Below are 16,472 nucleotides of genomic sequence, written 5' to 3'. Positions count from 1 at the left end.
GCTAAGAAGCCTAAGAAATCACAAGATACTCCATGTGGGTCTCTCAGCACTGCCAATTTTGAGCGTGCAAAGAAACACAATTTGTGTTTCAAACGTCTTTCGGACCAACATAACAAGAAGGATTGTCCTCTTTTGCAAGGCAAAGAAAAGGCCATGCACACGGTGCAATGCCTCACATTAGATTCATCTCCTAAATATTGTGTTGTAGAGGTTCTTCATATGGAACAAAAGCACAAGTGTTGTGTGCCTGCTTTAAAGTGGCAGCCCACCTTTGGCCCGCATGAGTTGATTCACATGCATGACACTATTAACGTGTTCGTATTTTAGTGAACGATGGTGCAACTCATAAGTTCTTGAACTATAAGCTAGTCAAGAAATTTAGGCTTACACAAACTCCCTCCCACAAGTATGTGGTAGAACATATGTCTAGAAATGATAAAGAAGTATAGGACACGGTAGTTCAAGGGGTTGAACTTATTGTTCAAGATCATACGAAGACCTAACACATTATCTTGGCCAGGCGTACATTATGATGTTCAAGAGTACGTACTAAACTGCCAACAATGCCAAGTTAATAAGGTAGAGCGCATCAATGTAGGTGGCCTTTTACATCTTTTTGAGATTCCACAAGGTGAGTGGAAGAGTATCTCTATGGATTTTGTAGTAGGATTACCTAATACAAATCGTGGCCATGATGCCATATGGGTAATTGTAGATCGTTTAACAAAGATCTGTCGATTCATTCCCACTAAAACTACGGTTAAGACACCGAAATTAGCATGAATATTTATAGAGTATATATATAGACTCTATGGTCTTTCAGCTAGTATCATTAGTGACAGAGATCGAAAGTTCAATAGAGTATATATATAGACTCTATGGTATTTCAGCTAGTATCATTAGTGACAGAGATCGAAAGTTCAATAATCACTTCTGGAGAGTTGTGTTCCAAAAGTTGGAAACTACACTTCATCCTAGTATGACCGATCATCCACAAACAGATGGTCAAACCGAAAGGGTTAATCAAGTGCTAGAGGATATGCTACAAGCGAACGTTAGCAAGAAGCAAACCAATTGGGAAGACTACATGCCTGTATTGAAATTTGCTTAAAATAGTTCAAAGCATGTGTCTATAGGGTTTAGTCCATTTATGCTTTTATATGGTTTTCAACCTAGATCACCCGTTACGGTGCAGTTGGCTACAGAGAAGATACAAAAAGTGAAGGATTTTCTCCAAGACATTTTGATATGATTCGAGTTGCTCTACAGAATGTTAAGCAAGCTCACGATCGATATAAGAAGCACGCAGATGAGCATTGCCGTCTTGCTACTTTCCAAGAAGGAGATAAGGTTTTTCTCAAAGTTTCGGAGCATTCAGAAAGTCTGAAGATAGGAAAAGTTGCTAAACTTTCACCATGATATTGTGGACCCTTTACTGTTCTTAAACATATAGGTCAAGTGGCATATAAATCAGCTCTTCCCGAGCACTCATGAGTTCATCTTGTTTTTCACGTTAGCCGTTTACGAAAACAACTAGGATAGAATGATAATGTCATTGACACATGTGTGTTAGTTGACATTATAGAACCGCCAAGCATACCTCATGAACGTGAAAAGATTGTGGATTCTCACGAGCTTCGCACCAGACATCATGTTAGACGATATGTGTTGGTAAAATGGCTAGATAGACCTGAAGAAGGTTCTACATGCGAGAATGTCTCCGCACTTAAGAAACGTTTTCCTATATTTATTTTCGAGGACGAAAATGATTCTCCAAGGGGGGGGGGGGGGGGTGGTAATGTAAGGACAGGGGTCCTATGGGCAAGGCCAACGACACAACCGGACAGTGTGTACGCTAGGGGGAGGCTATAAGATAACATAGTTGGGTGGAGACTAGCACACGGCATTACTCCTCTCCTTTCATTTCCAAATGACACCTTCACTATTTTTATTTCATTAGCAACGCGGAGAGATGATTTTTGGCACCATCAATATTTTTATCACTGTTTGTTGTTGTGCGCACTCGTTTTAAAGTAAAGCAAGTGCGTGCCTCTGATTTTTGAAAAATCTCCATCAAGGGGAATCTTGCAAGATCCTGCTTGAACTGGTGGGTAGGAGACGGCGACACGTAGGTCAAGCTGAGCTGCGGGAGGGAGACGGTGATGATGATGCGCATCAGAAGCAAGAGATGAGGACGCACAGGCAGGCTGAGGAACGTGAGGGAGATGGTGAAGCAACAGGAGTAGTGGTAAACGAGGGTTTAGGTTTTTTTTCTTGCAAATGACACTCACTTGTGAGCAATGTGAACTGCTAGCTTGCAAGTTGCAGGTGAGCCAATCATTTGCGTGCCTGGGTTCGAACATTGAAACTGCATTTCAGAGAAAACTAAGAGGCAAGGGAGCAAGAGAATATGTGGAGATTCCACTAAATAAAACGCTCGTAGGGTAAAAGCCCTCATAAGTGGATAGGCTCCTGTAAGAAAACATACCACCCCCCAGCAAGCATCAGCCTTTGTTTGAATTAGTGGACAAGGAAATCTGACTTGGAGCATTCCTATTCACAGGGAGGCTTGATCAAATCCAGTGCGCAACTGTCTTGTAAATGACTCCGGTGTGTGCTAAATCAATTATCTCCCTTTTTTTGCGTCAGGAGATGTGAACTGCTATCGCAAAACCTCCATCCTCCACCGCAAACGAAACCGCCTAGTTTGCAAGGAAGAGGATGATCCGCTGGACCTTTTGCGCATCTGCCAGTTAGTGTCGTCACAGTGTCGCTCTAGCAAGTGCCCGTGCGATTTCAGTGTCCTTACCCTAGGCTTTTACCCTAGGCAAGCTCGCACTTTTTACCACTTCAAGCTTTAGCTGGAGTGTCCAAAAACTCATTCGCGCTGCGCGCACCAACTCGCGCTTCCCTGCCCTCACTGTTCTGCGTATGGCTTCGCAGCAGGTGGAGAGCTTGATCTTGGCCCTGCACGACGCAGAGGCTGTGAAGTTCGGTAGCTTCAAGCTGAAAAGTGGAATAACCTCGCCGATCTACATCGACCTGCGGGTCATAGTCTCCTTCCCCCTTCTGCTGCAGCAGGTCGGCGAGGCCATTTGGGCAAAAGTTAGCTCCCTCAAGTTTGATGTTATCTGTGGTGTTCCCTACACTGCCCTCCCCATCGCCACATCCATTTCTCTCTCACATGGTGTACCCATGGTTATGCGGCGCAAAGAGGTCAAGGACTATGGTACCCGTAAAGCTATCGAGGGCATCTTTTCTGAGCGCCAGACATGCCTTGTGATCGAGGACCTTGTCACCAGTGGTGCCTCAGTATTTGAGACCGTTGCCCCCCTCCAGGAAGTGGGCCTTAAAGTTTCAGATGCTGTTGTTCTCATTGACCGCCAACAAGGTGGCGCAGCCAACCTTGCACAGAAAGGTGTCCAGCTACATTCAGCTCTTAACTTAACACAGATGGTTCAGGTTCTTGTGAAGCAAGGCAAGCTTACAGAGGATGTCGCTTCATCAGTTCAGCAATTTATTGCAGATAACCAGACTTCCCTTCCAGTTTCTGCCCCATCACTGCCACCACAAAGCTTACCAGCACATAAACAGAGATTATCTTATGGTGAGCGAGCTCATCTTGCACAGAATCCTACTGGAAGAAAGTTGTTTGAGATAATGGAGCACAAGAGAAGCAACTTGTCCCTGGCTGCAGATGTGAATACTGCCGCTGAATTGCTTGCCATTGCTGAAAAGGTATCATTGCGCTTTTTGAGTGTTAGTTGTTCTATGTCTGTAGTATCATGCACGCTTTCACACTCACACATCCCGTACAAAACATTTGTACGTAGTCACAGCTAGATGTACATTGTCTATATTATTTCATGCACTTATACAATGTTTCTCCTTCTCTTTCTCTTTCTGTTTCCTCTCTCTCTCTCTCTCTCCACACACACACACACACACACACACACACACACACATACTATCATACATATATTTAATATTTGTGTAACACCCTTGCAAAAATGGCATGCACGCACAAAAGAACATGCAAACATAGTGTTTTACATACGTGCGTATCAAACTCAAAGGTTTTGAACAAAAGAACTATGTTTTTTTAAGACAAGAATATGAGTGCTGTAGGTTTTGACAGGTGGGCATGTTTAGCTTTTTTATTGTTACAATATGTTTTTGTGGGTCTATATAACCAAAAACTGCAATGTAAAGAATACTTGAAAAAATGTTAGAACCTCAACATGCTTCAGGAGGGAGTCATTGTCTCTTGATGGCTTATCGTAAATAGAGTAGGTTTTATATCTAACACTTTAGATCACAAAATATCTAAATTGCTTAGGATAGTAGTTAGTCTAAGTGTTTTTAAATTTGACATGGATCACAACTGATAGGATCAGTGACACCTGCTATAAACATATTCAAAATGAATCGTCTGAATGTTTTACATGGATGCAAGTGAGAGTTCTATCCTTTCTTAAATGCACTTAGGGTAACTATTGTTCGACATTGAAGATGAAGACCAATGAGGTCTACTTTTGTGATTTTAAGTTCTTGATATATAGGAAAATTGGAATGCACCTCCATTCTTACTTTGAAGTATAAAATTTTGAAATACAAAAGGAGTTTTGTATTCACTGTCTTGAGGTTGGGAGTCGTGTCTTTTGAACATATAAAAGTGTTCTTTTGTGTTTAAGTAATACAATTGATCCAAAAACCTCACAATAGTACTTAGAAAGATCATTTCTTATATGGCGGTCACAAGATTACCATATTTTTTTTCCTTTTTTCAGTCTATTTTGTAAGTCGACGCCTAGCATTTTAGAATTTATTTGTGCCTTTCTTTTAGTTGCAACTCGGCTATGTACTGATTGTGTAGTTATTATGTGCACAACTAACCGTATGTGCATGTGAATAAGCTGTAATTCACATTTCTAGGGTTTAGAACAACCTAGGAAGTGTTCTAAACCCTTGTGAGCTTGTACGTAGGACGTGCATGTCCAGCCACTCTAGAGTAGCTGTATACTTTTGATTGCACATGAGCACAATTAGTGTCTGCTAGGTGTAGGCACTGGAGAGTGTTCCCATATAGTAGCATCAATATCTAAGCGTAGATAGTATGTGCATACGAAGCACCTCTTATTGATAAGTCATTTATTATTAAGTGCACGCTTGCTCATGCTCACTGTCCAAGGCTACCTTTCTTTCTTTGCGCTCGCAATCCAATATTGCTTTCCGTTCTTCGCGTTCGCAATCTAATTTTGCTTTTCTTTCTTCGTGCTCACGATCCAATTTTGCTTTTCTTTCTTCGCGCTAGCGATCCAAGATCGCTTCGCGCTCGCGCTCCAAGGTGACGCGTTGTGCTTCTTGCTGTAACATCATTTCCATCATCGTCTTGACCAAAGTCTCCATAGGATTTGGTGCAATCCTTGGCGTAGATGGGGAGGGGGGAGGGCCGGGAAAACCTTATGGTGGGGAAATTTCTTCTTCGCCACTTTCATGCTCATAACCTTCATGCGAACTATCCATTCCGCTTCGGGTGATGACCATACTTTGAAGTCTTGGGTTCTTAAGTTGACGAGGAACTTGGGTTCTTGTGGTTCTTGAGTTCTTGAGGTTCTTCTTTCGCTTGCAATTTGTGTTAGAGAAGGATCTTCTCTTACCCGAGCTCTACTCTTTCCTGCGGGCGCACCCCTTGGCGACCTTGCGCTCACACCAAGGTTGCTTTTTCCCACCTCACGTTGATTGGCCTGCCGCTAAGTGCACGGTCCGCTCTCAATGAGTGAAAAGAGGCACAAGGGGAGGTTGGACAAGCCCTTCTTTCTTGGGTTTCGTGTCACTCTTCAAAAACACGATCAGGAATCGACACCACGTCCAAGTGGACTTGGGTTATGTGCGACCGCAACAAGCAAAAAAAATTCTTGTGGTTCTTTCCTTGAGTGATATAGAACACTGCCAAAGCTGTGATACTGCTTGTAAGATGCAGCGGATGTGAATCTTGGACTTTGCTCAAGATGAGTGCTCCGAACTGTGCTCAAGGGTTCATTTTAATTACGGAAGGGAGAGCCTTCCGTTCCTTTAGTGAGAGAGTGCAAATGATCACAACAAAGTGGTGAACACTGTTAATGAAGGTGCTGAGACAGAGAGAGAGAATACGACACCAGAAATTTTTGTCAAACCCTCCTCCAAAGGCCCCACTCTCTATTTTGACTATGTCAGTGCCGATAGCGATGATGACGATGAAACCCTGAAAACGTAGATGCTGAAATTTGCGAATAGCGGGCTGAATCTGCAAATGTTGGCTGATCTGACCGTGCGGCGAGGATTTGCTGCGGGAAGGTGAGATCTGCGAGGTTTGAGAGCTGCGGTAACGGAGGCTAACTGCTGAAAACTGAAAACGCTGACGCAAATCTGGGATCTGCTGCGGCGAGGTGAAGATGTGTTGCGGGAAGGTGAGATCTGCGAGGTTTGGAGGCTGCGGCATGGAGGCTATCTGTTGAAAACTGAAAACGCTGATGCAAAGTTGGGATCTGTCGTCAAGGAACTGCAAATGCTAGGGTTGATCTGCAACTCCAAAAACGCTAGGGCTGATGGGACATCTGCTGCAAAAATGCCATGAATTCTGCTATTGCCAGGCTGATCTGCAAGTTGCAAAACGTTGGGACTGATCTGCACTTAAAGGAAAACGTTTTGGTGAACGCTATGTCCTCTTGCCACTCTTCAGATGGTGTCTGCTGCCTCTTCTGCCAGAAAACACTAGCGCTAGCTTTTCTTATATACCTGCTTGGTCAAATTGCCCTTCCCAGTTTCCCAACAAAGTCACTTATTAATAATAAGCGAAAAATGACTAAAATAGGGAAAATAGGTTTTTTGCGTTGTAAAATGCTTCTGATGGATTCTGATGGTATTGATGATGATCATGTTGTGTGCAACCAGAGGATATGCATCTACTCTAAGTGCGTGGACATGCATGGTCTGCGAACAGACTCACAAAAGTGCCAGAACACTTCCTAAGCTAGGCTGTCTGAACCCTTGTCATGAAGTAGCTTGTCCACATGCACATAGGGTTAGATGTGCACGTGACAGTGCTTGGATAGCCAACGGGCTCATCGAGATGATCTTGGCAGCCATCTCGGGAGTCTCTATATGATAGTATCCTCGCCTGAAAAGCTGGATGTCAATGATCTTCCCCACCTTCGCTAAAAGGCAGTCTTGCTCCACAATTGGGACGGATGCCAATAATCTTGTAGATGACAGAGGTGAAGTGAAGGCGCTCCACCTCTGCTGCGAGGCTCCTTGCTGTGCTGGCGACAAAGCAAGTCGGATGGTGGGCTTGGCAGGGTTGGACGAGGGGGACTTCATTGGAGTCCCTTTGAGGCGGAGCACGAGCTTCCATCTATGTTCGCCACTTCAAGTAAGGGCGAAGAAGAGAAGGCGTTCTCGTGCTGGACCGAAAACGCCAAGCAAAACTGTTGAGATGTTGATTGAAATCCGACAAACAGAACTTTGGGGGGGTTTGGTCGGGGGAGCGGGATGGGGCAGCAAAGGGAGGGCGCGGCTGTGTGATGATGATGATGATTTTGTCTGCAACCGCGAGCCAACTTCCTCTCAAGACCGGGAGCACCTTTGACAATGTCTGCCTCTTGATTCAAATTTGAACATTCTTTTTTCACATAGGTGGGTCTCTTGATTATTGATTATGTGTTCCAGATAGTGTGTGTGCCCTTCTTATATTTTGTTGGTGAAGATGCCTTGTTGATCCTATGAACTTTAAAGTTATAAGCTTATATTTACAATTCAAAGCTGAAGGGGATGATTAGGTGGAGGACTTCCTTGTATAAGTATATTTCTATGAAATTGATTAGTGTTTTAGTATGCTAGCAATGCAAGCTAAAGTCCTAAGCCATGAAATGTTTCAGAAGGGGTTAAACAATTTAAATACTGTCTCACATGATTTAGCTGAATGTCAATTTGGGAAGTGCATGACTTTATGGGAAACTAGAGGTAATACATTTTGTCGCCAACATTCTCAAACGCCAGACATGGTTGAAAGCTACATTATTTGGAAACTTTTCCAATAAGGGGAGTTGACCTTAGATCATGTATATTGAACTGGTGGCTACGACGACAAAGGACATCTTTCATAGCATCCTATATCCTTAACATTGATTTTCTGTGCTTTTGTCAGGGTTATTCCCAGGCTTGACAAACTTTTCGAGTTGTTCAATTATCTGCATGGGATTCGAAACATGACTCTGGATGGACTGATGTTGCATAGTGGTTGAATTGCTCAGGTGGGACCTGAGATTTGTTTGCTGAAGACTCATGTTGACATATATCCAGATTTCACTCCTGAATTTGGTGCAAAGCTTAGGCTGGTATTATGGACTGCTTTTGTTCTATTGACTTTTTATTTCGAGTTGTAGCATGAGAATAGAGGGCTTCATTATTTTATGTTTGGTGGTGATCGTATAACAGATTGCAGAGAAGCACAATTTTTTGATCTTTGAAGATCGAAAATTTGCTGACATTGGGAACACAGTTAGCATGCAGTATGAAGGGTATAATTGTTGCTCTCTCTCTCTCTCTCTCTCTCTCTCTCTCTCTCTCTCTCTCTCTCTCTCTGTGTGACTAAACTAGAGTTGCTTTTGTAGGAAGTTGCCTGTTAAAACATGGCTTTAATTTAATTGTCTGCAGTGGTCTTTTCAAGATTTCAGAGTGGGCAGACATTGTAAATGCACACATTATCCCAGGCCCGGGTATCATAGATGGGCTGAAATGTAAAGTAGGTACCTCCTTTTGATTATGGTAACTTCTTTGAATGGAAGGTTTATTAAGCTCTTATTTTGAAAAAATTATATATATTTTTCAGGGCCTGCAACGTGATCGGGGATTGTTGCTTCTTGCAGAAATGAGCTGTAAGGGTACATTGGCAAAGGGAGACTATACAGCAGCAGCAGCAAAAATTGCCTCAGAGCATTTAGATTTTGTGATTGGCTTTATTTCTATTAATCCTGCTGCATGGCCCATGGGACCAGGAAATCAAGCTCTAATACACATGACTCCTGGTGTACAAATAGGTGGTGGTGGAGATTCTTTGGGTCAGCAGTACAATGCACCCGATAGTGTAAGTTTATACTATGTCCTTTATCTAACTGCCACACTATCTGCATTGAGTACAATGCACCTGATAGTGTAAGTTTATACTATGTCCTTTATCTAACTGCCACACTATCTGCATTGAGTACAGAGTGTGGAGATGATGGTGCATGCTTGTTTTCTTTGCCATCTGTTTTTTTGAGGAAAGCACACCATAAAATGAATGTCTATTTGGAGGTATTTTAGACCCAAATCATTGAGTAAGGAGAAATCAATCCGTACACCCTTCTAGATTAATCATTTCTCCCCCTTACTGAGGGTCGAGTACTTCTTCCTATTCTGTATGAGCTTCCATCGTGCCTATTCATTAGAGGTCAGCAGGTGATCCTCGTTTTTGAGGGCCATCTCCTGAGTTTCGTGCTTAGACCTAGGGAGACAGGGCTTCTTTGTGGCTTTGCCGTCTTTGTGAGGTTCATCTCTTGTGTATGTGGCTGTAACCACAGTGTGTACGGCCACCCACTTTTTAGGCCATTTATGTCAGAGGCCTATTTAAGGGCATATGTCTCTCATTCTCCACATTTATGGATCATAGGGGGAGTTGAATAGTTGGGCAGCCCATGAGTGAACCTTTAATGATGTAGCGCCTTCAGTTATGTATCCTTGTTAAAGAAGCTTTGCATCCTGTTGCGCTTGTCCTAATCTCTCTCTCTCTCTCTCTCTCTCTCTCTCTACATCAGAGAATTCGGATCACTTTGGCCCGGCATGCATGACTCCCAATCAGACTACTGATCATGGATGAGATCTGCCAGCGACTGATGCTGGATCTCCTGTGATTTAGCTCTTTTTGAGGATATACCTACATTGTGTTGTCTTAGCCCCCAACTCACTCCATCCCCTACCCCCTACTCATATCCTACACAAGCCCAACTAGTTGCTTATCTCACATCTAGCAACTTAGGATTCTGTTGAATTTTTATTTTGTTACTCAGACTTTGTATCAGATCCACCACATTGTAACTTTCTGGTCTCATAGGTCACTTTGGCCTTTTGAAGACGTTAATATAACATTTCATTTCGTTTCATTTCTCTCCCCCCTTAAAGTATCGTGTAATCATCTCGAGGGCACATTCCCAGATAAAGCTGACTGATAGAGGAGTAATCTAATAAATCTGGATACATCCAACTAAAAGCAAGATTAATTCTCGTTTTTAAGCCTCTCAGATCTCCTAACATATACAATCTGATCAGATACAAGAGGCAGAAAGTTCTCATACTATGTCATCAACATAGCAAGAGGAATCTCTTCTTTGTTAGGGCTATTCAAGGTCGTAGAAACAAGGGGTATGCCATCAGGCCCTGGAGGATAAAGTAGCCATGGAATTTTGAAACAAGAAGTTTCAAATTGTTTTTTAGAGGTTTTGGGAGGTTTCAGTCAATGCCTGAAACGCCATCTAGGTTTCATAGAAAACTTCAAGACAAATGATCACCTAGTTCCTAAGTTCGTAAAAGTGCTCGTTAGAAATTTCCAGTCATTTATGGGTCGCGATCATTGATAATCGTTCTGGGCATGCGATGGTGCTTAAAAATCTGGGCGAGAAAGATCTTGTCCATGTGATCAGCTTTAATGCTCTTTCTTACCGGGATGAAATGAGCTTGTTTACTGAGTTTGTCTATGATAGTGTAGATTGCATCATTTGCATTCGGAGTTTGTGGCAAATCCATTATGAAATCTACGACAATACTTTCCTAGGGTACTCGAGGTACCGGTAGGGGATTGAAGCAAGCCAGCAGCTCGTAGTGTTGGCCCATAAAAATATCTTTATAGGCCGTGTGTTGTGGACATTATACCTCTGTGTCCTGCGTAAGGAGAAGCATGTGCTTCATCCATCACCTTTGTTCTAAGTGGACGCAGCACATAAAGAAGGTAACCATCTTTAATAGAGAAGGGAAAAATTTATGTACCAATTTGAAAGTGTTGCCAGATTTCACCGAAATTAGGGTCGTCAGTGTACATCTCGATAGAGATTCCAACTGTTGATGATGTATACTCGTTATAGCATTTACTTGGGGCCATCGAGAGAGAGCATCTACCACCACTAGAAGTGTGTAGAATTTGGAAGTGAAACATGGAAGGAAAATTGGCCCACCTCATCTGCTTTTCAGACAAATTACGTTGAGAGAGAAAATATCGAAGACTTTGATGATCCATCTTGATTGTATAATCTGCTCCTAGAAGGTAGTGTTTCCAAACTGAGAGAGAGCATGAATAATTGCCTTGAGTTCCTTCTCATAGCTGGAAGCATGAAGCTCCGCATCACGAAGTCGTCTACTTTCATAAGCTATTGCGTGGCCTTCTTGATTTAAAACTAAGCCAATGCAATCGCCTGAAGCATCACAATGCACTTCAAATGGTTTCCAAAGGTCAAGTACAATGAGGATGGGTCCATAGGTGAGAAGGTACTTAAGCTTTTTAAAATCTTCCTTCTGTTTAGCCCCCCATACAAAAGATATCTAATTCCTTGTGAGATCATGGAGAGGTGCAAGTTGCAGATTTTAGCCCCTATCATTAGCGTTTTCAGTTTCAACATTGTCGACGTTAAATCAGCCTATGGTTGCAAATCCAAGCCAATCTATATAGTGTTTTTAGATTTCAGCCCGCGGCCTTGGAGGGGGGATGGGACCCCATCCGGTGTTAGTCTTCTTTCTCTTCCTATCACTCATAGTATCTCTCTCTTCTCTCTCTAGTCTATTGCACACATCTCATGAAATAAAAGGATCCTTGAGTACGCAATTGTCACGTGACACATCCAACCCCATGTGTCCGTGGACAAGCTACATCATGATCAGGGTTCAGTCAGTCCAGTCAGTCTAGATTTAGAAGTGATCTAGCACTTTTGTGAGTCTATTCGTAGACCGTGCATGCCTAGTCACTTAGTATAGATGCATATCCTCTAGTTGCACAGCATGATCATCGGTATTCCCTTCATAATCCATCAGATTCAGTCAAGGGAATTTTCCAGTGCATTTAGCCTATATTCCCTATTTTTGGTATTTTCACTTAAGTGACTTTCCAACAAAGTAGGTAGGGCAATTTTGCTAAGTTAATATATAAGCAAATCCAAGTTAGCACTTTCTGGCAGAAGAGGTAGCAGGAGCTTCCCGCTCAACAGGCAACTTCTCAGTAGTACCCCCTCAGCACTCTGGCGTTTTTGGATTTCCCCATCCATCGCCTACTCGAAGACTTGGCGTTTTCCAACAGTGATCGCCAGTCTCCCAGCATTGCCTAGCGACTGTAGATCCCCATCATCGCCATCAAGTTCCAGTTGCTAGCGTTTTCTCAAATAAGCCCCATCAGCGTTTTGACTTTCCGGCCTAGATCAGCCTAGCGTTTTTGCCTAGCAGCAAGGGTGCCTCAGCGTTTTTGGTTTTCAGCCCAACACGCATCGGAACCACAGCGTTTTCAGCCTATAGCAATGTAGCAGATACATCCCAAGTTGCTTGCAGAAGTTCCCCCAATTTCAGCCATGAAAACGCAGCCAAAACAGTCATTTTCAGCCACCGAAACAGTCCCGAATTTCAGCAGTTAGAAGATCTCAGATTTCAGCCATCAAGTCGTCGTCGTCATCGGCATAGTCCAAGTTGCATCAGTCCATTGCATACGCATTGTACCACTTTGTGCAATCAAAAAGTAGACCACTCTCGCCGACGAGAGTGGGGCCTTCGGAGGAGGGTTTTACATCGTCTCTGGTGTCGTATCTCTCTTCTCTCTCTATCTCTCAGTCTCATACACTTGCACGCACATTGTCCATTCACTTTGTTCGTGATCATAGCATTTTCCACTAAGAACGGAAGGCTCTCCCTTCCATAAGAACTAAAAGGAACCTTGAGCACAGTTCGGAGCACTCATCTTGAGCAAAGCGCAAACAATCATTTCGTTGCACCTAACAGCAATGACTACTCATCCTGAATATCACCATAAATCACTTCCGTTGCACATTACACTCTGATAGATGAGCTTGGGAGCCTTGCAGAGAGGAGAGACCAACGTCAAGTTGTACTTGGTGATCAAGCAATAAGAAAAGACACCAGTCTTGGAAGCCAGTGATTTTGGGGCGAAACTCTGCTGCTTTGTGTCGACTCTCCTCTTCTTTCTTTATTCAAGTGCAATTGTTGCAATTTTTGTTCATGTGTTGCATTGATTTCTCGTTTGGTGTCCAAGCCTGTTATAGATAACCCTAGGCGTATTTGCTTCGGAGATACACCCCTAGCCACAAAGTTTCCTAAGCCACCAAGAAGCAATAAAGTAGCCATCTCCTTTGCCGCCTGTCACAAACGGGAGCGCGTAACAATATAAAATACATTCGGATAAATAGATTCTATCACTTATTACTGAAGCCAAAGGATATAGAGAGAAATAGATAGAGAGAAAGATAGACAGTGAGAAGATCGACACAGTACTGGGGACCAGAAGATGGGCTGGTCCCCCCCCCCTCGTAATAGTATCTTTATTAGTGAGGAGAAGTCTATACAAGCACTTGAACAGAACGTATTACCACGTTCGTTCTAGAATAAGACTTGATGGTTCCTAGAAGCCTTAGCTTCCGATTCCTAGGGGAAAACCCTATTCCAAGGAACTTCCGTTCCTTATTCCAAATCCTTGAGAACCAAGGTTCTCGCCTCTGGATCTCACCTTCCAGACTCAGGGCATGACATCCCTACAACTCTTTTCTAACTCTGTTTCCAGAGTCCTCTTCCTGCAGATTAACTCCGCTTTCCTGGACACGAAGTCCTTCCCTTGGGAATTTCAACTTCTGGATTACATCTCGAGAGTCTACCTCTCTTCGATCCGTGGATCTGCTTCCCAAACTTGGGTACGAAACCCTTGGGCTGATCTGGCTCTAGTTCCTCAGAGCGCTTTTCTCGTGCAGAGGCTCATGCCTTCCTCTGCTCCTCCCTCACGAAGAGGAAGTACACCTGCAATCAAATACTCAGAGATCATAACATGAAAATCGTTACCTTCAAAGTCTCGATGCTCGAAACGCAACTCGGTTCTCGAAAAACAATTCCCCGGAAGAGATCTCTACATAGAAAATCCTCTCTTCCAATCTTACGCACAGAAGAGGTTTGTTCTCGGGTTCCTTTTTGTAAATCAGCCCCATCTACGACGTTTATGGGCTGAAAACAGAGAAACACAACAACTTCTCGCGATGGAAACACGCTCCGTAGGCACTTCTTTGCGAGGGAACTCGCGCATTGGGTCTTGGCAACATTTGGTACACTTGGGGCAGCCATGGGCATCACCGGCAACGTCTTCTTTACGGCTGAAATCTGTAGCAACATCTCCTCCTTGCAAAGATTGGTCTTTTTCCTCTGAGTGAGGGCATGTGATGCTTTTATAGCTCCTAGCCACGGGCACGAATAACTGCTCGCGTAGAGATCGCGGCCGGTTTTTTTTTTTTTCGATTTTTTTTTTTTTTTTTGGGTTGTTCTGCCAGAAAAAGAGAGAGAGAAAACGCTGGCTGATCCGTTGCCTTATTTATCAGATGGCTGCCCACTTATTAAGTGGGCGGCCGACGTATTTTAAAAATTGTCTGAACCTGCCCAAAAACTCAATAAAACCTTATAAGTTAAAAACAATGCTTTCACAGCACTTCCCAGGCGTCCCTGGATGCAATCACATGCACAGTTGCAATGCAGACATAGACTTCCTCGCGGGAAAGCATCTGCTTCCCCGAAAAGCAATCCCGCTTTCTCAGAAAGCATCTGTTTTTCCTCAAAGTTTTCTCTGAACCCATCTTCATTCAAGTGCTTGCTTTTCCTTGTGCACAATTCCAACACAGTTCGGAATTTCCTCCCGTCCCTTTCAGATGCACCCGTCACCCACCTTGTGACGCATCAGGAATACCCATCACCTAGTCCTTTCCTACCAAACTTACGGTACAATCTCCTTCACGATGCTCTATGTCACCCATTCTATGACGCATCAGAGATGTCCGTTCCCGGATGGTCGGATACTTCTTCCCGATGCTCCCTGTCACCCATCCGATGTGACGCATCAAAAGTACCCGTTCCTGGTGGCCTTCAGATATTCCCTTTCATTGTGCTCCCGTCATTACTCTGAATGACGCACTAGGAATATTCTGTACTCGGATGTCTCCAGTGAGAAAAACCCTCTCACTTAAAATTCCAAAAATTCATTTAGAATTATTTTTCCTTGGTATTAACTCAATTCCACCTTCTCAATCCCGAGAAGAATAATCCTCCTAGAAATCAATCTAGGTCTATGTCCTTGCGCATAACCTTGCGCTATTAGTCCTGAGGATATTAAACCTCTTGTGTCCTCCCGCATAGGGCATGTCGAGAGCATTAAGCTCATGTGAATCTTCCTGTGGCAGACAAATTGTGCCACCTTACCAAAGTAAGTTCTTATTCCGGGCCTTTGCTTTGGGTAGGCCAATTGTTATGATCCAAAGTTTCGTTATCCGAGACTCTGTTAACTTGATTCCGTCTTCTCAAATTCGAGAAGAATAATCTTCCTAGAAGTCAATCTAGGTATCTGTCCTTGCGCATAATCCTGCGCTGTTAGCCTAGAGGGTATTAAACCTCTTGTGTCCTCCCACATAGGGAATGCCCAAGTCATAGAGCATTAAGCTCGATGTCTTTCTTTCACAAACAGAGTTTGCGATAACATTAAAAAAGGTTCTTGTTTCGGGCTGTCGCTCAACGTAGGTGGACGGTTCCAATCCGAAGATTCCTTTTGCATGGTCGCACTTCCTTCCAATCTTTTCCTCCTGCGAGTTATTATACCACCAGCAGTTTTTTCAGACGCCCAATAGAGTCTCTTCCTTACAATATCATAAAAAATGATTCACCTTGCGAGCATCAATGACTCCTTGCAAAATCTCAGGCAGATAGGATTCTAGCCATAGCATTTTCTGAACGTAGGTTCAAACCTCGTTCACAATAGAGCGAGCCCTCTTTGATTCTCAGGGATGTTCTCCCATATGTAATTCTTACCATTTTGAAACGGTTGGTGAACTATATTCTTACGAACATAATAGTTGGAATTTATTTCAGCAGCGCGTAAATGCTACTTGACCTGCTCATGGAGAAACATATACTGCAACCAAAAGTTGCTACTGTAATGGTAAAGGCACACAGCGTACTCAATGATCAACGACCATCAGAAAACCTCTTCTCCGTAGAGAAACTCAAATTCCTTCTATCATACACATCTCAAATAGAGATTCTCGTGTCAGAATATCCTTGCGCGCAAAGAGGCGCTCAAGAGAGTATAGCAAACTCCTGTCCATTTCCTTAGCATAGGTCTGCATCTTCGTGTGTTATCCATGTACACAAAGGTGTACATAGTTTTA

At 43.3% G+C, this 16,472-nt stretch overlaps 1 protein-coding gene across 1 annotated transcript in view; it reads left to right on the top strand.

Moving 5' to 3' along the window:
• Positions 1-2,826: 2,826 nt before the first annotated feature.
• LOC147422716 (uridine 5'-monophosphate synthase-like) overlaps positions 2,827-16,472 on the top strand; it is a 46,046-nt gene continuing 32,400 nt past the window's right edge. The window contains exons 1-5 of the mRNA XM_086503217.1: positions 2,827-3,738; positions 8,292-8,375; positions 8,476-8,558; positions 8,695-8,782; positions 8,870-9,124. Coding sequence (XP_086359343.1) covers positions 2,932-3,738; positions 8,292-8,375; positions 8,476-8,558; positions 8,695-8,782; positions 8,870-9,124 — 1,317 coding nt within the window. The 5' untranslated portion in view covers positions 2,827-2,931. The remainder of the gene's footprint in view (positions 3,739-8,291; positions 8,376-8,475; positions 8,559-8,694; positions 8,783-8,869; positions 9,125-16,472) is intronic.

The sequence above is a fragment of the Adiantum capillus-veneris genome, chromosome 27, assembly GCF_014529385.1.
Source record: "Adiantum capillus-veneris isolate H3 chromosome 27, ASM1452938v2, whole genome shotgun sequence".
Lineage (NCBI taxonomy): Eukaryota > Viridiplantae > Streptophyta > Polypodiopsida > Polypodiales > Pteridaceae > Adiantum > Adiantum capillus-veneris.
Note: the sequence above shows the minus strand (reverse complement) of the source record. Positions and strands in the feature narration are given on the sequence as shown.